The following is a 24000-nucleotide window of genomic DNA, read 5'->3' as shown; positions in this document are numbered from 1 at the left end:
AAATGGTCAAAGATTTGAAACTAAGGATTGTTCAACTTCCAGACAAATTCAAACTGACCTTCAGGGTACAACTTTGTGAGCTCCCACTATACATCACCATCAGAATGAAAAGGGACGCTATGGTAGGAGACCCAGGAAAATCCCATTGCTGACACAGAAACATAAATAAGCCAGATTAGACTTTGCCAAAACTTACCTGAGGAAGCCAAAATGCTTTTGGAAGAATGTGCTGTGGACCAACTAAACACAATTACAGCTTTTTGGTAAAGCCCATTATGCTACTGTTTTCTGAAAAAGAAATGAGGCCTTTAAAGAAGACTGTAGAGTCCCTACAGTCAAACATGGAGGTTTACTGATGTTTTAGGCTTGCTTTGGGCATTGGATGTCTTGACCGTGTGCATGGCGTTATGAAATCTGAAGACTACCAAAGAATTCTGGGGTGCAATGTAGGGCCCAGTGTCAGAAATTTGACTCTCCGTAAGATGTCATGGGTCTTACAGCAGGACAATAACCCTAAGCACACGTCAGAAAGCACCCAGAAAAGGTTTAAGACAAAGTGCTGGAGAGTACTGATCTGGCCAGCAATGAGTCCAGATCTCAGAGCACCTGTGGAGAGATCCCAAAACAGCAGTTAGGAAAAGGAACACTCCCATTATGAGAGATCTGGAGCAGTTGGTGAAAGAAGAGTGGTCCAAAATTCCAGTAGAGAGGTGAACGAAAGGGATTGATCTGTTATTTTTTGCAAGAGGTGTGTTACCAGATAATAAATTGAGGGTGCCAATAATTTTGCCCAGTCCATTTTTGAAGTTTTGAGTGGAATGTGTCAGATTTGCCTTTTATTTATCCACTTTTTTCCTGTCATACCAATACAAACAAAAGAAATAAACATGAAAATGCCTAAACATTTGTAATTGCAACAATTTTCTGGGCATAGTAGTGCATTGTTTTCCAGAAATGTAGGGGTGCCGATATTTTTGACCATGACTATAGATCTTTATATTTCTCATGGGAGAATATGACATTGTATGATTTTGTTTACATTTCAGAGCGTTATTCTTTACTAGCCATATTGGCTATTAATATGATTCTCTACAAGACAGTACTATCTATTATTGATCATGATTTTATATTTTTGATGAAGTTAAGAACATTTTATTTATTTGCTAAACATATTTTCCACTTGTTCAATATCTAGTCTAATTTCTACTGTTTTTGCAAGATTTTTTTTATCAGGCTTCTTTTTTTCCCTTTAACTCAATATTTACTCTGTTATCCAGTTTTGGTTTAATGTAATTTTTTTACTTAGTAGATCAATTCACCCTGTATCTTCAGAACAATTTCTGCCCTTCTTGAAATGTTGCCATACAGGTTCTAAATTTAAAGTGATTTTTCACTTTTCTTCAAATATATTTGTTTCAGGAACAGGTTGAAAGTTTAGTGACATTTAGTTCTGATGACTGGGAAAGCCACAAACAAAGTCTGACATTCTCAAATTCACAAAAACTTATTTTGACGTTATTCAGTATAGAACTCTGTTAGGTTCCATATGTTCCTTTAAGAACATACCTATGCAGCAGTATCTGCAACTGTGGTGCGATTACTGTGGCATTTCCATTATTTTGCCAACATTCAGAGTTGTGCCCTATCTCAGGAATAATCAGTATTTTTATATGACTTATTTAGTCTGGCGTTCAATCTTTTTGAAGTGACCATAATTTATTTTCTGAAGTAAAACTAGTCATCCCCCCCCATCTTCACAAATATAAGCCACTTAGCTAACTACTTTCCTTCAGCTCCACTCTGGAGAACTTCACTGTGTGACTCTATCCAGCACTGCACAGCCTTTGCTTAAAAAAGTCTCGCATCTGTTGTGCATGTGTGCGACTTGCTCCATTATTTCCCTTTTGTCGACAATCTGGTGAGAGTGAAATACCTGCTTGAGATGATAAAATACCCTCCTTCCTGCCTCTCACATATCAAATCAGTCTTGGAGCTTTGTGTGTGTTTAATAATTTAGGAAGCAGAGAGGGATACTGATCCTGCAAAGTGGTATGGGAATGCAATTGATTAGCGAGAACTCAGATCAAGGTAAATTGAGAGGAGTTTCTTTTTTTAGCAAAGTTTTCGTTTGCTAGAATAGTTTGGGAATTTTATGACTTACTGCTTTAGTCATGGACTGAAATCGTCCAGTGCTTATCTGTTCCTGTCCTAATTTATGACGCTAGCTTTGAAATGTGCGCACATTGGAAGGGAATCACGCTGACACACAAGTTCAGTCTATGAATACTTCTAGTTTATTATAATGAGAAAGTGGACTTATATATGCAGAATGATGCAAGAGTCATGTGACAACAGCATAAGCATTATATTAGTCTTTGATTGGTCATTTCCACACGAAAACAATCTCCGTCATGGTATAGGTGTGATCTTCTTCCAGTCCTTATCTCATAGAGAAGAAAAACATTCCTTTGTTTCCCAAATCACACGGTGGGAGGGGGTCTGTGTGTGTGAGCAGACATTTCTTAAGCAAGAATTTCTTATAGTACCACAAAGCCCAGCAGGCAGAAAATATTCACACAACATATGTATTAAAGTATAAAAGTAAATATTTATAAAACTTATAGAAATAGCGTATATATATATATACAATAGGAAACGAAATAGGCATTTTACCAAATCCATCACAGTCCCCCCTTAAAATGACTATTTTACTCTGTCCCTATAAAACCTAGCTCATCTGTCCTTATGTACCTTGGAACTCTTTTATGCTGTACGTTAGACAAGTGATGACTATTTCATCACCTCCCTTGCCACAGACTTTGTACATAAGGAAGTCAGATGATATCCCTACAAAATTGTGAGATTACTGTTGGCGGAGAGGGACTGTAATGGGGTATAAGGTTTTTCTTCATCTATCATGTGGGGATCCTCTTGCTCCTGGTTCAGGAAGGTAGGTGTTTTGTTGTCTACAGCTTTGCTCATCAATTTCCTCACACATGGTATAACACAGCATACAACCAGGGACAGGAGAATCAGAATTATTAATACAGTTACCCCTATTTGGACAAGTATCTTTTGCCACCCACTCATCCAACTGAAATATTGATCCCACGGGTCTGTGATCCCTGAATTCTTTTTCAACTCAACTGACAGATCTTCCAATTTCTTTATAGACAGAGTAACCTTACCATTCGGGCCAGTATTGTCAGGAATATATGTACAACATGTTCTGGTTCCTTCTATCATTTTACAGACACCTTTGTCTGCTAAAATCATGTCCAGAGCCATCCTATTCTGGAATGTCATGTAGGATGTAGGGGCTAGCTGGTCAACGATTCCTTGGAGGGCATCCCTGGTGTAATTCACAAACCTCTGTTGGTTGTAGTATATGTAATTTATCTAATCTACATTTTTATTAACAGTTATCATGGGAATCAGGGCTTCAAAGCCTGCTTTACTTGGTCTCTGGCTTTAAATTTATTAGGCACCCCCCTTGGGACTCCAATAGCATCTATATACACATGTGGGTCAAAACTACCAGAAGGAGCTTTTCGTTTCCTCCTACAGCCAGGCGTTGGGTCAGGGGTATTTTCTGCTAGGATGTGGAGAGGCATAATGACCTTTGCAAGGGCACACTCACCAGTCCAAATCCCTTCCAATCTGATTCTAATCTTTTGGTCCCCAGTATTCATCCATGACATATATGTATACCTGGTCACTGCTATCGGAACATGCTCGTTGTGTCAAGATCATATAGATTATGGTCATAGCACCACATGGGATCTATACTACAGAAATCAAAGGTGAAAATAGCTACATGAGTGTTGGATGAGTTGTACCAAAATATAGTGGTGTCACCTATTTCGGTGATATCCACCTGTTGAGCCTCTGTCAGACTCATTAGAAAAAGGATATACAACATAGTTGTCATGGTGTAGATGACGCCTTTTCCTCAGGGGTTGGGACTTTCTTGCAGTGGGAGGCGTGTATCCAAGTGTTCTTCCCAGCCACCTTGTCAGAAGGGGCTGTGGTCAGCAGAACTTGGAAGGGACCATCATATCTTGGCTCAAGGGAATGTTTCCTCATAAATTTCTTTACTAATACCCAATCTCCAGGTAATAGGCTGTGAGTTCCTGTATCTGACTCAGAATCTGGAATGGAGAAAACACTTGGACATGGATACGGGTTAATTCACGTGATAATACAGTCACATAATCAGTTAACACATCAGATTGTAATTGCAACTGTTGTGGAAAATAACAACCAAATCTGGGGGCTGAGCTAAACAAAATCTCATAAGGGGATAGGGAGTGTTCTCTCTTGGTGTGTATCTGACACTAAATAGGGCAATAAACAGACTGTCTGGCCAACTCATGCCAGTCTCTTGGGCCATTTTTTAGCATTCTTTCTATTTTCCCACTACTTTGGAGGTGATAGGGGGTATGGAACGCCAGAGTGACTCCTAATGCCGCCCATATTTCTTTGGTTACTGAAGCTGTGAAAGCGGGGCCCTGGTCACTCTCTATCACCTCTGGAAGCCCATATCTGCATACAACCTCAGTGAGGAGTTTCTTCGCAGTTGTTTTAGCAGTCATGTTAGTTACAGCAAAGGCCTCTGGCCAACTGGAAAACATGTCCAACACCACTAGGGTGTACTCAACCGCCCACTCTTTGGCATCTTGATATGATCAATTTGTATCCTATGAAAAGGGTATAGGGGTTTGGCCAAGTGTTTCTGTGGTGTCTTCTCTGTGCGTCCCGTATTGCATTTTTGCACAGATGGCACATGTTCTGCAAAAAATTGTTCGTCAATGTGGTGATTCCAGGCGCTACATAGTACTTGTTGAAGAGAGAGTTCATGAGGCTCTTTGACAGATGGGCTGCTCCGTGTGCCCACTGGACTACAGCTGGACACATATTCTTGGGTAAACAAAGCCTCTTGTTGCACTCAAACAGACCGTCTTTGAAAATAGCTCCTCTGCGTCTCAAGCTTTCTTTTTCTTCTGGACTTGCTGCTTCTTGGAGTTCCTTGAAATAATTTCTGTCCACAGGTAAAGTCTGTAAAGTGAATATTGGTTCCCACTCTCCGGTCACCTCTCCTTCCATTTCTGGTGATCCCATGGCCGCTCATTTTACCGCCAATTCTGCCAGATTATTGCCTTTGGCTTCTGAGGAGTTTAATTTCCCATGAGCTTTACCTTCAGAATAGCCACTTGAATGGGTAGAAGGAGTGCTTCCAGCAATCGTCCAATGGCTGCTCCATGTCTTATGGACGTATCTGCCGCAGTCATAAATCCTCTTGCCTTCCATGTGGGTCCAAAGTCATGGGCCATCCCAAAGGCGTATCTGGAGTCTGTGTAGATATTGGCCCTTTTTCCTTCCGCCATCTGGCATGCTGTTGTAAGTGCTTGGAGTTCTGCTCCTTGTGCAGATATTGCTGGCGATAGGGCTCTTGCCTGTAGGACTGTGCCTGCAGTAGTGACCGCAAATCCTGTATAATATTTGCCTCCATCGTCTGCATATCTGGAACCATCAACAAAAAAGGTGAAGTCTGGATCCTGCAGAGGTGTTTCACTCACTGTGGGGAGATGGAAGATTTCCATTTTCATCACTTCAAGACAATTATGAGGCTCAGTGGCTCCATCATCCTCTCCACTTTCTGCATTACCTTCATTACCCCCCTCAGCAATTGGGAGGAGAGTGGCCGGATTCAGGGTTTGGCAACGTAGGAGAGTGACGTTATCAGGAAGTTGGAGGGAACATTGTAGTCTAAGATGCCTCGCTGTGGACAAACGTTTAGGTTGGACTTGGTTTAAAATGGCAGCAATGTCATACGGCGCCAGAAGAACAAGTTCATGTCCCAGTACGATATCAGAGGTCTTATCCAGCAGAGCTTGAGCAGCGAAAACTGCACGCAGACACAAGGGTGCTCCTCTAGCCACTGGGTCTAAACGGCATGAGTAGTAGCCTACGGATCGTAGGCAGTCTCCGTGGGACTGGGCCAATACTCCTGTGCCATGGCCTTGGCGTTCAGACATGAACAGTTTGAAAGGTTTCTCGTAGTCTGGTAGAACCAGGGCTGGGGCTGAAGAAAATAAGCGTTTTAGAGCCAAAAAAGTTGGAGTCGGCCTCTTCGGACAGATGGAAGGGCTCAGACTTGAGAGCATCGTAGAGTGGTTGCATAAACCAAGAAACATCAGGAATCCATGACCTACAGTAGGATATGAGGCCAAGAAAGGCGTGGAGTGGCTTCTGGCCTAACGGCAGTGGCAAGTTCTGGATGGCCTTAACTCTTTCCTCCGTAAGATGCCTTGTTCCATGTGAGAGGCAGTGGCCCAAGAACACGACTGTGTAAACTCTCTGAGGCTTCTTCAGCCGTGGGCAGGTCATCAGCACAGAGGAAAAGTCATCCACATATTGAAGAAGGACCACTGCCGAATGTTCCTTTTGCCACGTGCCCAGTATGGTGGTCATGGCTTTGGCAAACTGGCTCAGGGAATTTTTCGCCCCCTTGTGGCATAACTGCCCAGGTGTATTGCTTCCCCTCATGGGTAAAAGCGAAGAAGTATCTGCAGGAAGGATGCAAGGGAATGCTGAAGAATGCATTTGCCAGGTCCACCACGGTGAAATACTTTGCTGTTGGCGGTACCCCTGTGAGTACAGTGTGGGGATTTGGAACAATAGGTGTCTTCAAGATGGTGGCTTCATTCACTGCTCGGAGGTCCTGTACCATCCTGTACTTCTCTGGTTCCCCCTTAGGTGTCTTCTTTTTCACCGGAAACAAAAGTGTGTTGCATGGAGAGGTACAAGGTATGAGTGCACCATTTGCCACAAGGGACTTGACCTACTTCGAAATGGCCTTGGATTGCGCTGGTTTCAGTGGGTACTGTGGTTTCCTGGGTAGGGGAGCTCCAGGCTTCAGTTCCACCATAATTGGGGGTACCTTTTTAAACGTCCAATATCTTCGGGTCCTATGGACCATAGACAACTTGGGATTCTGCTCAGCAAATCCGGTGCTACGTAGAATGTACCATTGACTTGTAAGACCGGACACACTGGGTAGAGGCGGCTCACTCAAGGCGTTGGCCTTCCATTTGTCTAATTTGGTGTACCAATATGGCCGCCTCCAGGAAGTGTACTGGACTGGGCAGGAAGGGACAAAGCAGGAGCAGCAAGATGGCTGCTAGCAGGAAGTGTACTGGGCAGGGCAGGAAATGACAACACAGGTGTAGCAAGATGGCTGCTAGCAGGAAGTGTACTGGGCAGGGCTGGGGTGGTGGGCATAAAGTAGGTATTAGACAAAGGGCAGGGCTGTCCCTCCCCTCCTCCACCCCACATTCCAACATAGGGCGGTGGTTTTAGCACACTTTCAATTTCACTTTTATGATACATTATACAATCGCCATTTTATTGAATTTCTTCCAACCATCCTTCTTTATGCAACGCTTTTGCAGTTTTTTTTACCAAGCTTCTTGCTGTCTTCAGCACAATTCTTTGTCAACTAAGACATCTTTCTTCTCCTTTTTTTTTTTCTTCGCCATTCTTTTGGATGTAAACGACCTCCCTTATCTGTGATTCAACATACTTTCACTAACTTAACTAATCCCTTCACATACTGCTCCCCCTCCCTCTGTGCAACCAGGTCACATGCTAACATTCCTTTCTAGGGGTCTTATCAGCGTCTGACCCATCTCCTCCTGTCTCTGGTCCTTCCTAACAGAAATCTAAGACACTTCACAGGCTGCTGTCCAGACTTTCCTTAACCCTTAACAAACCCCAACCTTCTGTTATGAATGGCAAACATTAACTCACAGACACACATTTAGGACATGACATATCAGTCTATCTTGGTGGGCTATGAGTACAGATCACTGAGTAAATCATCGTAACCCACACAAACAGTTACGGCACCACGCTGTCACACTACAGTGACGCGTAACCCGACACCTCCTCTCTTGTGGTCAACACACAAGGTTACCACACACCCAAGAGAAATTATGTGTCAAAACCCTCAGTAGGTCCACTCCTCTTCCCTCTCAAGACTGATACATAAAAACACACAACAGAGACCCAGGTAACAGATAAGCACATGCAGGTATATTTAAATAAACTCCGGGCAAGCAAGGTTACCTGCTTTTAGTGACCTTTAGCAGCCGTACTAGGCACAGGTATGAATCAACAACAAAGACAGGATAAGCAATGGTAAGATAGCAAAATATATCTTACCATGCTCCAGAGGCGATCAATCCCCGGCCTGTCCAGTTTGACTGACAGCTAATGCCCTTTTCATGTCGGCTGGCTGCAGGTTCATTACTCAGTTCCCGGGTTTCTTGGCACCAATTGCTTTAGTCATGGACTGAAATCGTCCAGTGCTTATCTGTTCCTGTCCTAATTTATGACGCTAGCTTTGAAATGTGCGCACATTGGAAGGGACTCACGCTGACACACAAGTTCAGTCTATGAATACTTCTAGTTTATTATAATGAGAAAGTGGACTTATATATGCAGAATGATGCAAGAGTCATGTGACAACAGCATAAGCATTATATTAGTCTTTGATTGGTCATTTCCACACGAAAACAATCTCTGTCATGGTATAGGTGTGATCTTCTTCCAGTCCTTATCTCATAGAGAAGAAAAACATTCCTTTGTTTCCCAAATCACACGGTGGGAGGGGGTCTGTGTGTGTGAGCAGACATTTCTTAAGCAAGGATTTCTTATAGTACCACAAAGCCCAGCAGGCAAAAAATATTCACACAACATATGTATTAAAGTATAAAAGTAAATATTTATAAAACTTATAGAAATAGCGTATATATATATACAATAGGGAACGAAATAGGCATTTTACCAAATCCATCACATTACGTGTTGCCTGGAATTGCCAGGAAAGGAAAGGTTTTGGGTCTGTGTTTTGAAGTTCCAGCTTATGCATTTTTTGGGACTACTGTCAATTGGAGCCTGGACTATACATGATGCAATTTTCTTTCCTGCAATCATGGGTTGCAGGAAAGAAAATCATTTGATTCCCCCCCAAAAACACAGTCATTGTTGATTGGGAAATCCCTCCTGCGGAGCTATTGTGTTCTCATGGCGGGGGGGCAGGAGAAGTCGTCCCCGCCAGGAGAACACAGTGATTAATGCTGGTGCCTATGATAGCCACTAGCAATAATTGCATGTAAAATTCAACATGCTGGTTGTACCCAAGTCGTACAACAGTCGACTTGGGCACAATCAGTCTGCCCATGAACCAGCCCAGATTCTAACCATGTGTGGCTGGCTTTACACTGCAAGAGCTTGTGAGCAAGGTACTCCATATACTTTTGTGTCATGTATTTAGTGGTATAGTATACATTACATTGGAAGCAAAATAACCTATTTTCTTCTTTCAGGGTGTCGGTCTTTCTGTTCATGGACATTTTAGAGTGGCATCTGAAAATACTCTGTTTGCCATGCCAGAAACTGCAATAGGTAAGAATACACACTCTCACTTTGCCCTTTTTACACATTTCATAGTAAAGACTGTCAACTGTATGGCAGTTTGCTTACTTTCAGTAGCTTGAGTTGCTTTTCAGATATCATTAAAATGTTGGTAGTAACAAATGTAAATGTTTTGTTTTGCAATAAAAATACAACTAAAGACATATTTTTTTCATTTTGGATAGAGTAAGAGAGGGTTATATCCACTCTGTTTTTGTTTTGTTTTTTTTTTGCCATCTGTGTCTCATTGGGGGGAATTTCCTTTAACTCCCATCCTATTGCCACAACAGAAAGTGAGAGGAAAAACCAGGGAATCCCTGGTTGACACCAGAACTAGTGTCCCCATTGGAAGATGTCCCTTGTATTCCTGCTGTGATGACAACCCAAAATTTGGGATTTTCCTTCACTTTCATGCTTGATGGTAATGGTCTCCAGAAGAAATGGGAAGACTTGCCTTCAGTTATACTTTAAGACGGGATTAAACCCCACACCAAAACTGTAACTTACTGCAGCTTACCAATCTTTAGATGTGGTGGCTGCATTCGTTTTCTTTTCTTTTTTTCCCTTCTGTTCTTACCTGTTGATCTGGCCAGTAATACACCTGTATTAGAGTGCCCCCACTCTGGATGAATGAGCACCTTTGGACAGTAGCATTCTCAGTCTGGGTTGGGGGGGGGAGTGGTAGATGTACTAGCAGCTTCCAAATTGATGCCAAACTCCATCTTACACTGTAGTTACACGAGCAGTTACAGCAACAGTCTTGTTCCTTTTGAGAAAAGGTTTTACATAAATAAATAAAAGCTGATCATTGTAAGCATTCCTGTCAGTAGTAAATGGTTTGTTTCAACATAGTAACTGATACATTTGCAGGAATACTTGTTCTGTTGATAAACAGAAAAATATATATGTACAGTATATATTGCACAAACTGAGAATCAAATGAGCTTCTACCTAGCAATTACTGCTGTACTGAATAGATCAATAAAAATAAAAAATAATAAATATGAACATAGACTAACCATAAAAATTGTCAGCAGTAAGCAAGCATAGAAGTCCATATTAAAAGTCCAAATAAATAACCAGAGATGCACTACGGTGTGGTTTCATTTGACTTCCTGGTCCAGCCACTGAGCAGCTCTGCTTCCTTAATGATGGTCACAGGCTGGAGTTACACCATACACCTTTTGTGCATGAGGGTCCTCTCACCTGCTTCTGTCCTACTGATAAGCAGATTGCATACGCTAAGATGTGAGTTGCCAGTTGTCTTTACCATGGTTCTAAAGCATGAAGGTTTTTCACCTTCATGCATTCTATGCATGAAGGTACTAAACCTTCAGTGTGCAGTTCCCTCTTCAGCCCTCCGCCCTTATACTCATGTGATCCCAATCTTCATCCAAAAATGTGCAGGAGAGCAGAAGCTCTCCCTGGTCTCTGCCTCCTCATTGGCTAAAACACAACAGCTGACACATAGGCTGTTTCATAGACACACAGAGGTGGCTCGGGAGCTAGCACGCACGAGTACCCCCAGAGCAAGTGGGGGCACTCAGCAGGGGGAGGTGTCTGTAGCGCTGTTGGGAGACCCAGGAAGAGGAGGATCAGGGCTGCTCTGTGCAAAACCATTGCACAAATCAGGTATGACAAATTTGTTATTTAAAAGAACAGAACCTTTACAATCATTCTAAGGTTTATTCATGCTGCGCTTACTTGGTGCCCCCTGGTATTCTTGTCTATTGATAAACAACAGATTTATTGGTCAGATCACCATCTGAAAAAAATTAGAGAGAACCTGAAAAAGAAAATGAATGCAGCCATCACAGCTAAGAATTGTTTAACTTCAATATATTAAATGTTTGCTTTTGAGTTTATTCAAAGATTTGTTCTTTTACATAAAAGCCACTATTTTGAAAGTTCCAAAAACTAAAAAGGAAAAGCAAACTAGTTATCAATATGGCTTACTGACGTCATGCGTACAAGATTTAAAAGATTTTTCTACTTCATATGGTACATGTACTGTACAGTTACGCTGAATTAGTATGATGGGAATGCAGGGGTCACTAAATAATCTGGGCATCTCTGTTTTATGTGCTTTGCTGTCACTATCTGCCCAGAAATATTTAAGGGAGTTGTCTGCCTAGTCTTGGATGTCCAACAACACATATGTTCCAACTCTTCACTGAATCACTGATGAAAAAATTATGGTCCTGTTAGGTTTTGCATATAGGGGTGTTAATGAATGGCATCTGAAAAGGTTTTCATAGTTTTAGCATATGATTTGCATGTACAAAAGTAAACAATAGATTTAACATATATGGGGTACCTGAGCACTTGTGAGAAGTGAAGAATGTTGTTACATGTTGTTGGCCTTAGGCATCATAGCGAAGTGTTAATTGGGTCTGTGGACCAGTATGACTTTGATAATTTGTGTTACATAGTTACATAGTTAGTCTGGCTGAAAAAAGACAAAAGTCTATCCAGTTCAACCATAAAAAAAAAAAAGTTATAATCCTATACCCACAGTTGATCCAGAGGAAGGCAAAAAACCCAGCAAAGCATGATCCAATTTGCACCTGCTGGGAAAAAAATTCCTTCCTGATCCCCTGAGAGGCAATCGGATATTCCTTGGATCAACTTTACCTATAAATGTTAGTATCCAGTTATATTCTGTGTATCTAAGAAATAATCCAGTCCTTTTTTGAAGCAATCCACTGAGCTGGCCAGAACCAACTCTTGAGGGAGTCTATTCCTCATTTTCACAGCTCTCACTGTGAAGAAACCTTTCTGTGTTTGGAGATTAAATTTATTTTCCTTCAGACGTAAAGAGTACCCCCTTGTCCTCAATGTTGACCTCAGGGTGAATAGCTCTACACCAAGTTCACTATATGAACCACTAATGTATTTATACATGTTGATCATACCCCTTGCTTAATCTCCTCTTCTCAAGAAAGAATACATTTAGTTCCTCTAAGCTTTCCTCATAGCTGAGCTCCTCCATGCCTCGTATCAGTTTAGGTGCCCTTCTCTGTACTTTCTCAAGTTCCCCAATGTTCTTTTTGTGAATTGGTGCCCAAAACTGAACTGCATATTCCAGGTGAGGTCTTACTAATGATTTGTACAGGGGTAATATGATCTCTCTCTCTCTCTCTGGAGTCTATACCTCTTTTAATACAAGAGAGGATTTTGCTTGCTTTAGAAGCCGCAGCTTGGCATTCCATGCCATTGTTAAGCTTGTGATCTACCAGAACCTCCAGATCCTTCCCCATCATTGATTCCCCCAGTTGTACCCTCCTAGTATGTATGATGCATGCATATTCTTAACCCCCAAGTGCATAACCTTGCATTTATCAATATTAAATCTCATTTGCCACATAGTTGCCCAATTAAACAGAGCATTGAGGTCAGCTTGTAAGTTGAAGACATCCTGTAAGGACTTTATTCCATTGCACAGCTTGGTGTCATCTGCAAAGACTGAAATGGGATTTTTAATCTCAGACCCCATATCGTTTATAAATATATTCAAAGTAAGGGTCCCAACACTGAATCCTGGGGTACACCACTGATGTCATTCAGAGTATGAATCATTAACCACTACTCTCTGAATACGATCTTTTAGCCAGTTTTCCACCATTTACATATGAATTTTTCCAAGCCCATAGACTTTATCTTACAAATTAGCCGTGTGCGGGGAACTGTGTCAAATGCTTTTGCAAAATCCAAGTATACCACGTCCACCTCCACCCCTCTGCCAAGGTTTTGCTCACCCCTTCGTAAAAAGAAATCAGATTTGTTTGACAACTTCTGTCTTTAATGAATCCATGCTGTCTGTTGCTTAAAATATTTTTTTTCCAGCAAGAACTCATCTATGTGGTCTTTTAATAAACTCTCCAGTATCTTCCCAACTATAGAAGTTAAACTAACAGGTCTGTAATTACTTGGTAAAGATTTTGACCCCCCCTGTTGTTTTAAAAAATTGTGAGCCCTGTAAAATATCTTCTGTATCCGTGAATGAACTGTTGGTTTGGGGATATTTACAGACTATGCATGGGATAGTACAAAGTAGCAAATACAATAATAATGAGACAGACACCAGATATATGTTTTAAATGGGATAATATGTCCACGGTGTTTATTTAAGGGCTAACCCAAAATTAACAATTCAAATAACCAAAATCCAGCTTTCAGCATAATTTTAAACTCAACAGAATGATGAAATACAAGTTCTCGATAACCATGTCCTTCCAGACTTTAGACTGGAAGACTAACCCTGACTAAATAACACTGTGACAATACAAACAAATCAGCAATAAATATGGGAGGTGGGGTGGGAACTGCAGAACCTCCAACAATAGCCAATGGGCAGCCTATTGCTGGGGGAGATATCTCCAAAGGCAACCTGCCAAGAGAAAAGGAGAGAGCAGAGCAAGGAAACTGCCCCTTAGACTATTCCATGTGGACCCCTGGGTCAAAATAAACAATTCAAATAAGTATTACTTTAAACTCAACAGAATTATGAAATACAAGATCTCGATAATCATGTCCTTGCAGACTTTAGACTGGAAGACTAACCCCACCAGATGAAGCCAAGCACATAACGGTTGGCTGAGGCCCCCAACACCGTGGCCTGCTCAATAATATTCTGTAATCCTAAACTGAAAATTTCTAAACCTATTTTAGATAAATGTATTGAATCTTCCCTATGGAGACCTGGGATGAAACCTTCCAAGTCAAAGTGACGAAACAATAACCCATTGAAAGAAACCATAAAATTATGAATTGTTCTATTTCGACATCTCTGAATCTTGTCCAAATAGAACAAATTACCTGAAGGAGACAAAAGTAACTTGGGAATCACCTCAGAAAAAGCAACAATGGTAAATGGAAAAAGCACTTTAAACTAAAATATGTGTTGCTTCATGTCACAGAGAAGATACCATGTTTTAACTATGCCAATGTCTTTAGCCCCTGCATGTATTATTGATAAGTCAGGGCTGGGCCAAATACCAGATAAATGAATCAGTTCTAGTCTCAAATTCCTCCATCTTAAACCTCCAATACCTTTCCAAAAAAATTTAAAATTCATTAAGACACAAACCCAAACTCTCTGAATAATTCCTTGATTCGACTCTCCTTTGGGCCCAGTGAATAAATGAATGGCCCGCAATCCAGACCCTGAACTTGAGAATCTGAAAAAGAAAATGAATTAATAGCTAAATCTGCATGAATGTAACTCTTAAACCTGTTACTGACCCACCGTTCCAACCTCATAACTTCTTCAGGGAACAAAACCCATAGAGCTTGCCACTGTGGCAATCCCAATCTTAAAAGAATTGGAGTAGAAATTAAAGCCAGAAAACCCAAGATATTTGAGACAAGAAGACAGAACAACAGAAAACTGATATTGAGTCAGTGGAGGTAAATCATAATGAATAAAGGATGAGCCACAAAAGGAAGGTCTAAAAAACCTGAACAGTTCTATACAAGGTTATGCAACCATACCCAGACTGGTCAGCTTTTGATCTGCAAACATAGACAGTAACTGAGTCACAGAAAACTGACATGTCGCTGTCCACCAAACTAGAAGTGGCAGTCTTGTTAGGGGCAGATAATTCACTAACCCTTAAGGCACTAAAAAAGGCAACAGAAAAAGCTGATTTAATAAAATTTCATAGGGGGGAAAATACATATTCTACGAAAGATAATAATTTGTCTAATAGATTAATAGAAATAGGTATCCAGCCATCCCTAGCCAAGTGGAAATGCTTAAATACGTTCAGAACCTGTCTAACCTGAAAATAGGAAGAGAAAGTGGGAAGGTTGAAAAACTTTAGAAAAAACGAAACACCAGCCAAAACTTTATGAACAGAAGAAGCACTCAGATTAGAGTGCATTAAAAAAGAAATAAAGGACTGAGCCATATAATTGACAATGGCACATTTTAAATTGTACACAAAACAGAAGTTAAACCATTTTGACTAGGCCTGAATGTATTTCTCCTTCGTTTTAGATGAGACCGAATTCTTCAGATTGGCAGTGATTAATCCCAAAATCAAGCCCTGAAGAAATCTGTGCATTAGGATGCCATAAGGTCTGTTTCTGGTGCCAAGTCTCAGAATCTAAAAAACAGTAAATGAGACAACGAGTTTGCAATAATATTACCGTATTTGCCGGCGTATAAGACGACTTTTTAACCCATGAAAATCTTCTTAAAAGTCGGGGGTCGTCTTATACGCCGGTATACGGCGAGCCGGTGTCAGGGCGGCACTTTTTCGAGGGGCAGCGCGGTGGCGGAAGGGACACTAAGTACAGGGGCGGGCAGGTGGCTGCTGTACCTTACCTGGCTCTGGTCCCGGTCCCACGACGATCCGGTCCAGGAAGCGCGGCTGCTCCTTCTTTCAGTTCGGGCGCTCGATGGTCGTGCGGCCGCTCGGCTCCGGCTCCTCACCGGTGATTGGGCGCCAGCACTGGAAAGGCACACAGGCGACCAATCACCGGCGAGGAGGCGGAGCCGAGCGGCCCCGCGAAAATCGAGTGAGGGAGCGGCCAGTAAGTGTGCAGCAGCACCATGCTGTGACACTCTTTGCACTATTCCTCTCCCCCACTGACACTAACGATGGGACACTGTTCCTCCCCCACTGACACCAACGATGAGGCACTGTTCCTCCCCCACTGACACCAACGATGGGGCACTATTCCTCCCCCACTGACACCAACGATGGGGCACTATTCCTCCCCCCCAATGACACCAATGATGGGGCACTATTCCTCCCCCCACTGACACCAACGATGAGGCACTATTCCTCCCCCCACTGACACCAACGATGAGGCACTATTACTCCTCCACACTGACACCATCGATGAGGCACTGTTCCTCCCCCACTGACACCAACGATGGGGCACTATTCCTCCTCCCCACTGACACCAACGATGGGGCACTATTCCTCCTCCCCACTGACACCAACGATGGGGCACTATTCCCCCCACTGACACCAACGATGGGGCCCTATTCTCCCCACTGACACCAATGATGGGGCACTTTTCCCGCCACTGATACCAACGATGGGGCGCTATTCCTTCCACTGATACCAATGATGGGGTGCTATTCCTCCCACTGACACCAATGATGGGGCGCAATTCCTGCCACTGATACCAATGATGGGGCGCTATTCCGCCCACTGACACCAATGATGGGGCGCTATTCCTCCCACTGACACCAATGATGGGACACTATTCCTCCCACTGACACCAATGATGGGGCACTATTTCATCCACTGACACCAGTGATGGGGCACTATTCCTCCCACTGACACTAATGATGGGACACTATTCCTCACACACTGACACTAATGATGGGGCACCATCATTGGTATCAGTGGGAGGAATAGTGCCCCATCATTGGTGTCAGTGGATGAAATAGTGCCCCATCATTGGTGTCAGTGGGAGGGGTAGTGGCTCATCATTGGTATCAGTGGGAGGAATAGTGCCCCATCATTGGTGTCAGAGCGAGGAATCGTGTCCCATCATTGGTGTCAGTGGGAGGAATAGCACCCCATCATTGGAATACCATACTGAAATAGCATACCATATTGAAATCAAATCTGATGTTTTTTCATTTTTATTTGGTGTGCGTTGGAAGAGGGGTAGTCTTATACGGCGAGTATAGCTCAAACCCTATATTTTAACGGGAAAAATAGGGGGTCGTCTTATACGCCCAGTCGTCTTATACGCCGGCAAATACGGTAGTTACACCTGGTTAATATTTAGCTTTCAGCCATATATTAAATTTCATGCAATGCAGGACTAAAAAGTGAAGTAATTTAACAACAAATTCTGACTTAGAAGACAGACAATTAACAGCGAAGAGAACGCCTTTATTGTCAGTGTGAATAAAAACTCTACAATTCTGAAATATCTCTAAATACACCAAATAACTACTGATACCAGTACTGGGAACAACTCTTAGCAAAACTAAATTATAGAAAGTTTCTGGAATTTTCCAGGACGAATGCCATGCTGATGCACACCAGTGGTCAGACCGAAAGGCACCAAACCAAACGGGCTAAGAGCAAAATCTATAAAATCTTGTTGCCAGTCAGTAGAACCATTAGCAATAACTCATCCCAAACCTTCATATCCTCTTTAATGGCCTTAGAAATAGTAACATGGGAACAGGGGTTCTTTAAGGCTCCATTCACACCCATGCAATTTCCATTGCGACTTTACTGCGCGACTTTGATGTGACTTTGAATGGGCTGGGACAGGAGTCATAGAGCAGACCATGTGATTGTCTGTACCCCACAAAGTTGTACACAAGTCACACATATATAATTCAGGTGTAACTTTCATGCAACTTTGGATGGTTTACATTGGCAAATCTGTGGGAGAAAATCCTAGCAATAGGACTAACTAGCAGCAAAGGTAAAAAGGTAAGTAATGATTGGATGCCCTTAAGAAAGGTTTATAGAAGGTGGATATTAAAGACTTGATTTTAAATAATTTGAAGAGGGGCAATCTAAACTCCATGACATCAGAGTCAATTACAAAAAAAGTAGAAAAAAAACCAGCTGGACCAACAAAAAGAAAGTCATCCAAAGTAGTAACAATATAGTTGGATCCTCATTGGCATACATTTATCGTAATAAAATTGTCCATTAAAATGAAAACCAAGTGAAGCCTTGTGAGTGGATGATTATTTTTTTTTCTTCATTTTCACTTTTTCAAAAAGAAAAGACAATACAACATTCCCAATAGAAGACTTTGGAACCATACGTTACAGAATACGTCCAAAAGCATGCAATCTATATAAAAGGGTGCACACACTAAAATTGAAATACAATACTGAAAGCACACTTCAAATTAATAGCCATTGGGAATGAAATATAAAGGGAAGGGGTGAGGGAAGAGGGGATAATGAACCAGAGAAAAGGAGAGGGAAATGGTAGTAAGGAGGATAGATAACCCAGGGGAGTAAGCGAGAGTGAAATCTCCCCTGGCTTCCAAGAAAAGCCAGTAAAAAGAAGGACCAATGCACATCGTAGCCATTCCCTGGTCGCCCAAACACACAAAAGCTATAAGATCTACACTTGTCCAAGCAAGGTCAGATAATCACTGCGTCAATTGTCTATATATGTCAGAGGAGGTGAAATCTATCCACAAAGCCCAAATATTATAAAACTTGGTATAGTTATCAGAACATTTGTGCCCCCACTCCATTATGTCCTGTACCTTCAGTAGCCTTTCTCTATCTGTAGGGACTACCAAGGACATCCAGTGATTCGGAATGAGGCTTTTGCCTGCATTAAGGAGGTGAGGCATCAACGAACGTTTATAAGTCCCTACAGACAAATGTGTATCATACATAGTGTCATCCGCTATTTGGTGTTGAGTAACTTTAATAATTAGGTTGCGGACTTCTACCCCAAAGGGTCGAAGAAGGTGACATTCCCACAAAAGGTACAGGAAGGTACCTTTCTGCCCACAGCCTCTCTGACAAAGCCCAGATACCGTTGGATATATGTCAGGCTGGGCAACAGGCTCGATATTATAGATCCTTGTAGTCTCCCCAGCTTGGCCAATGAACACGTGCAGACCTTAGCTCAGCGCTGGTTCAGCCTTGACGAACATCATCTGGGACCAGAGCAGCCGGCAAGTTAACGTCTCGCAGGGACACATATGACCAAGCACCTGACGTCTGTGTCAGTGTCGCCATGGCTGAAAGCCCCCCACCTCGGTGGGAGGTGGATCTGTCTTGGGCATTACTTTCAATTCCTGCTGGGTCCGTAAATACAGTTGTGTTCAAAATAATAGCAGTGTGTTGAAAAAAGTGAATAAAGCTCAAAATCTTTCTAATAGCTTTTATTTCCATACACACAAATGCATTGGGAACACTACACATTCTATTCCAAATCAAAACATGAAGAAAAATATATCAAATTTGTGTTGTTCCTCTAAAAAAATTGAAGAAAAGTGAATATTAGACAGTTCAAAAAAATAGCAGTGTTTGTATTCTTTACAAACTCAAACATTCAGTATATAAACTGAAAAATGTTTGAAGATTTTGCTTTCCTTTGAATCAATTAATATTTAGTTGTATAAGCACTGTTTCTGAGAACTGCTGTACATCTGTATTGCATGGAGTCAACCAACTTCTGGCACCTGTGAACAGGTATTCCAGCCCAGGATGATTGGACTGCATTCCATAGTTCTTCTCTATTTCTTGATTTTGCCTCAGAAACTGCATTTTTGATGTCACCCCACAAGTTTTCTATTGGATTAAGATCCGGGTATTGGGCTGGCCACTCCATAACGTCAATCTTGTTGGTCTGGAACCAAGATGTTGCACGTTTACTGGTGTGTTTGGGGTCGTTGTCTTGTTGGAACACCCATTTCAAGGGCATTTCCTCTTCAGCATAAGGCAGCATGACCTTTTCAAGTATTCTGATGTATTCAAACTGATCCATGATCCTGGTATGCGGTAAATAGGCCCAACACCGTAGTATGAGAAACATCCCCATATCATGATGCTTGCGCAACCATGCTTCACTGTCTTCACAGTGTACTGTGGCTTGAATTCAGTGTTTAGGGGTCATCTGACAAACTGTCTCCGGCCATTAGACCCAAATAGAACAATCTTACTTTCATCAGTCCACAAAATGTTGCGCCATTTCTCTTTAGGCTAGTCAATGTGCTCTTTGGGTAATTGTAACCTCTTCAGCACATGTCTTTTTTTCAACAGTGGGACTTTGCGGGGGCTTTTTGCAGATAGCTTGGCTTCACATAGGCATCTTCTAATTGTAACAGTACTCACAGGTAACTTTAGAGCTTCTTTGATCTTCCTGGAGCTGATTGTTGACTGAGTCCTTGCCATTTTGGCTATTCTTCTATCCATTCGAATGGTAGTTTTTCGCTTTCTTACACGTCTTTCAGGTTTTGGTTGCCATTTTAAAGGATTTGCGATCATTTTAGCTGAGCAGCCTATCGTTTTCTGCACTTTTTTATATGTTTTCCTCTCTCCAATCAACTTTTTAATCAAGGTTCGCTGTTCTTCTGAACAATGTCTGGAATGACCCATTTTCCTCAGAATTTCAGAGAGAAATGTACTGTAACCAGCATGTAAAACATTTGCTGCCTTCCTTCCTTAAATAAGGGCAATAATTGCCACCTGTTTTTCAAAGAATGAATGACCTCACTAATAGAACTCCACACTGCTATTATTTTGAACATGCCCCTTTCAATTAGTGATTCAATTACACAGAATCAGCAGCATGCATGTCACGACTGTTGGGTCTGTTGGATTTCTATTACTCTACTACACCTGCTAGTAAATTATTTTCCATGTAGAAATATTGTTTCTACCAAAAACATTGATTGATCAGGTTAGTGATGTCTGACTGCTATTATTTTGAACACAACTGTACATACCTCCCCCTCCCATTCTAAGAACGGTGAGGGGAGTGGTTTGGTGGGATTTTCTTTTCCCCTCTGGTGCTGGGCTGGGCTGGTGGGCAGAGCAGCATCTCCCGGCATGGAGTCTCCCCTCACCTGTTGGACAGACAAAGCACATCAATGCTCCTCAGCTCTCTGGGTCAGTGGTAGTGAGTCCTACTGGATTCTGAAGCAGCAGTTAGATGTTTGCTTCCCTCCCTCATGGGTGTTCTGTTCCTGGTGGTTCCTGATCGAGCTTGGGAGCTTCCCATGAAGCATGTGCCCCACCCCCAGACCCCCTTGTGACAGGTGCTAGTCCCTCTGGATCCTCTATCCCCTTGGATGCTCTGTTGGCGGTCCTGGAATCCTTCGTCTCCTGGGTTGAGGTGGCGTTTAGGCGCAAAGTGAGTAAAAAATCCCTACAAAAGGGATAACAGGCTCATGCTCTGGCAGTCCATGTATGTTTGATGAGTTCCAAATGGGCAGGGGTGAAGGTAGTCCAGTAGGCACTAAGGGAAAGCTGCGTAGGAGCGAAGCATAACTCTGCAGAAGGGAAACAAAGAAACACAGTGCCTCTAAGTGTGTACTGTGAAGGTATTTAATAGAAAGATAAGTAGTAACTCACATCTTAGAATATAAAAACAGGCTCATGGGTAAGAGGGCGAGATGTCTGTAGCCAGATGTTGTTGTGTGTCTGATCCAGAGAGGAGATTGATTGAGTCCGTCAGCAGGTGGTGCTGTGCATGTGCAACATGGATGGTAAACCTGGTGGAATCTCCAAGGTGTCTGTCAGCAGATGGTGCTGTGCATGTGCAGCATGGATTGTGGAGCCTGGAAGAGTCCAAGATGGAGGGCACAGTCTCTGATGGGGGTGCTGCTTCTGACGGAGTGCGGTTTTGAAAGAGTGCGAAGCAGTTAAACACAGCAGTCTAATTATGCCTTCTCTACTTTCACAGGTAAATGCACCTCTCCTGCCTCTGCTCCTAACTCAAACGCATTGACTCCTGCTGTTTTCCCCCTGGGTAAATGCACCTCTCCTGCCTCTGCTCCTAACTCAAACGCATTGACTCCTGCTGTTTTCCCCCTGGGTAAATGCACCTCTCCTGCCTCTGCTCCTAACTCAAACGCATTGACTCCTGCTGTTTTCCCCCTGGGTAAATGCACCTCTCCTGCCTCTGCTCCTAACTCAAACGCATTGACTCCTGCTGTTTTCCCCCTGGGTAAATGCACCTCTCCTGCCTCTGCTCCTAACTCAAACGCATTGACTCCTGCTGTTTTCCCCCTGGGTAAATGCACCTCTCCTGCCTCTGCTCCTAACTCAAAATCGCTTTCACTCCTGTTATATTCAGAACAAATGGTGTATTTTATATTTGTGTGTATGTTGAGCAGTCCTCACCTTCAGTTGCTCCCAGTTTACGACTGTAGCCTGGTTCCTATGAGACATCCCCCAACATTCATGTGAGCCTTATCAGCTTCTAATTGGGGTGGAGTTGAATGCTCATTTGAGCATCTCCCTATAAATTCAGATCAGCTCATGGGGGAGATCTCTGATGGGGGGCACAGTCTCTGATGGGGGTGCTGCTTCTGACGGAGTGCGGTTTTGAAAGAGTGCGAAGCAGTTAAACACAGCAGTTGAACTAAAGCAGGAGAAAGACACAACAACAGCAAGAAACTCTACTGCATGCTGGACAGACTGCAAGCAAACACCCTGGGAAACATCTCTTACATGCCTGACTCCCACTCTATGTACTTTTATATAATACACTCCTCCTCTTCATACTACTATCCTCTGTTCCCAAATCTCATTTCTTTACCCCTCTGCTCCACCCCAAAACTTGCACATCTCCCCCTCATTGCTATCATCTCCCTACTACTGCTCTCATCACCCCCCACAATGCCTCTTCTACTCCTTCTCATTTTCCTCTCCTCCATTCCCAAAATCCATTCACTATATCCCTCTGCTCCTCCTAAACATTTGTACATTGTGTCCTCACTGCTTCCTTCGCCCCTCTATGGCACCCACCACCTCCTCCTATTATTCCACTCTCCCACTGACCCCAACACCTCCACTAGGAGTTTCTCACGCTCCTGCACATCCCGTTCCCATGCCACCTTTCTCACCCTTCTCCTCCTCCTAGCCGCAGGAGACATCTCCCCGAATCCTGGCCCTCCACCACCTCCCTCACCCGCACAACACCCTCCCGCCGCCATGTCCTACCGCAACCTAGTATCTGTCCCCCTGCTCCCTAAAATCTCCCCCCCGTTTTCATGTGCACTCCTGAACGCCCGATCGGTGTGCAACAAGCTTACCGCCATCCACGACCTCTTTGTTTCCCGCTCCCTCAACCTCCTGGCGATCACGGAAACCTGGATCCAGCCCACTGACTCTACCTCCCCTGCTGCACTCTCCTATGGAGGTCTCACCTGGACCCACTCACCCAGACCTAACGGTCGTAAAGGTGGTGGGGTTGGTCTGCTCCTGTCACCGCGGAGCACCTTCCGAGTCCTCCCAAACCCCCCCTCCCTATCCTTCTCCTCCTTCGAGGCCCACTGCGTCCGACTATTCTCCCCAACCCCCCTGAAGATTGCTGTGATATACCGGCCTCCTGGATCCATACCCCGCTTCCTGGAAGACTTCTCCTCCTGGCTACCCTTCTTCCTCTCCTCTGAGCTACCCACCATCATTCTTGGGGATTTCAACATCCCTGTCAACCTTGACAACCCGGACACAGCCCGTCTCCTCCACTTAACCTCCTCCTTTGCACTTGCACAGTGCATACAATCCACCACCCACTCCAACGGTAATATCCTTGATCTTGTCTTCTCCAACCGCTGCGCTCCCCACAACCTCACTAACACCCCCTTCCCTCTCTCTGACCACAACCTGATCACCTTCTCTATCTCCTCGTCCTCCAACGCCTACCCCTCCAAATGTCACACTACTACCAGCCGTAACCTCCACAACCTTAACCCTGCCCCCCTCCACTCTGCAGCTGATCAACTCCACGACCGCATCCTCCCCCTGTCCTGCCCCGACTTGGCTATGACTGCCTACAACAACGCGCTGTCAGCAGCCCTTGACTCACTAGCGCCTTTAACCAC

At 43.2% G+C, this 24000-nt stretch overlaps 1 protein-coding gene across 7 annotated transcripts in view; it reads left to right on the top strand.

The window, feature by feature from the left end:
• Positions 1-24000, top strand: part of HIBCH (3-hydroxyisobutyryl-CoA hydrolase) — a 638488-nt gene that overhangs the window by 362889 nt on the left and 251599 nt on the right. For all 7 annotated transcript variants that reach the window (XM_089690215.1, XM_089690218.1, XM_089690217.1 and 4 more), the window contains one exon: positions 9393-9471. In XM_089690215.1, coding sequence (XP_089546341.1) covers positions 9393-9471 — 79 coding nt within the window. The remainder of the gene's footprint in view (positions 1-9392; positions 9472-24000) is intronic.

The sequence above is a fragment of the Staurois parvus genome, unplaced genomic scaffold, assembly GCF_062004578.1.
Source record: "Staurois parvus isolate SC_StPar_1 unplaced genomic scaffold, SC_StPar_1.0 ptg000522l, whole genome shotgun sequence".
In the NCBI taxonomy this organism is placed as follows: Eukaryota; Metazoa; Chordata; class Amphibia; order Anura; family Ranidae; genus Staurois; species Staurois parvus.
This window is presented reverse-complemented; position numbering and strand designations above follow the sequence as displayed.